General features: G+C 37.4%; 1 protein-coding gene across 1 annotated transcript; it reads left to right on the forward strand.

The window, feature by feature from the left end:
- Positions 1-223: 223 nt before the first annotated feature.
- On the forward strand, positions 224-1,231 carry LOC132758490 (zinc finger protein 347-like). Its single transcript, XM_060750167.1, has one exon. It carries the CDS (start codon positions 224-226, stop codon positions 1,229-1,231), a length of 1,008 nt encoding a protein of 335 aa, XP_060606150.1.
- Positions 1,232-1,482: the final 251 nt, after the last annotated feature.

Genomic DNA, 1,482 nt, shown 5'->3' on the forward strand with positions numbered 1-1,482 from the left:
GACGAGAAATTTACCGTTATTAAAATTAATAACAATAAAATTGCCATTGTTGTTTAAGATTGTGTAAGATTGCTATATTTTTCAGGAAATAACATTCCTGTCTGACTATAGTTTACAGTAAAACACATTTAAAAAAAAAAATATTGTATCAAAAAGTTCATTGAATAAAGTCTTTATTCAGAGTATTTTCACTGTGACTTTATTATTTTATTTTTCAGTGAACATGGAAGATTTGATGTCAGGTTTCCTGTCAATGGCTGCAGGGAAAGATAATGATGACGAGTTCGTTGTAACAATAAGTGACCATGTGAGCGGCATGATTTCCGACGAGATAATTCACCGGGAAGTTTCACCTCAGTCCGACGACGACGAGGTTTCTACTTCTATTTGTTCAGATAACTACACTAACAGCACTGAAACAGAAAATGACTATCCGAGTTATGAGTCTCTATATGGGGGTCAAGGTTATTCATCCTCTCCAACCTACATCCGAAGTGATTTCTACAGTATGTCACCGCCACCGTCTCCCCCTGTACATATAACCACCGCAGACGACAATTTGAAATCAAAGCGCCACCTACCGTTTTCTATTGATTCTATTATTGGTACTGAGAGCAGCAATTGTGAAGAATCTAGCGGACGTTCTGACGTACATGTACCTGCTCAGGTTTCCAGCTCTCACTTTTCGGCAGACGACACCATTAATCACCATCCTATGAACGTGTGTGAAAGTGAATCTATGATTAAGTGTGTTTTCTGGTGCCATGTGTGTGACGATGTTTGTTCGGATCTTACAGACGCTTGTATTCATCAAGATATTCACATCGCGAACAGGGATCAGTGTCGTCTGCAGGATTCTTACTTCAGCAAGAGTGGGCACGTGACCAAACACGAACTGATAGTAGGCTTTGTAGATAAAGTGAAATGTGGATTATGTGAGGAAATAGTGACATACCGTTTTCTACAGAGACATTTACAACGTCATGAAAGTCACGTGCGCGGGAACAGTTGTCATGGGAGTTCTGTTGATCAGCGAAATCCCGCCATTTACCAGTGCAGTCTCTTCTTCCGGTGCTTCCGTTCTAGGCATGCGCAGACGATTCATCAGCAGACGCACAACAAAGTGAAACCATGTATGTGTTATGTACCCGGATGTTTTAAGACATTTTCTCAGTTATTAGACTTACAGCTTCACTTGAAATTTCATAGAGGTTATGGTGACATTTGCTGAACATTGTAAGAAGAATTGATTACATACATGACTTGTGTTAAACTAGGAATGTATCTAGGAATGAAACCCAGATATTAAAATTTTCAATTCGTTAGTAAGCTCAGGATATGTTTGATGTATTGTTACTTGTATGATACGATGTACATTTTTAATGTCTATTTCAAAAGAATAAAGCACAAAAAACAATGTTTTAATTAATAAATATATTTCTCCATGTCTGTTTTTATTTCTTTTTGAAATACTATTTTGAA

The sequence above is a fragment of the Ruditapes philippinarum genome, unplaced genomic scaffold (assembly GCF_026571515.1).
Source record: "Ruditapes philippinarum isolate M1 unplaced genomic scaffold, ASM2657151v2 ctg2551_1_1_1_1, whole genome shotgun sequence".
NCBI lineage: Eukaryota > Metazoa > Mollusca > Bivalvia > Venerida > Veneridae > Ruditapes > Ruditapes philippinarum.

Bases quoted from the DNA above. Each gene is read 5' to 3' on its own strand.
- LOC132758490 (XM_060750167.1), top strand. From the start codon at position 224: ATGGAAGATTTGATGTCAGGTTTCCTGTCAATGGCTGCAGGGAAAGAT.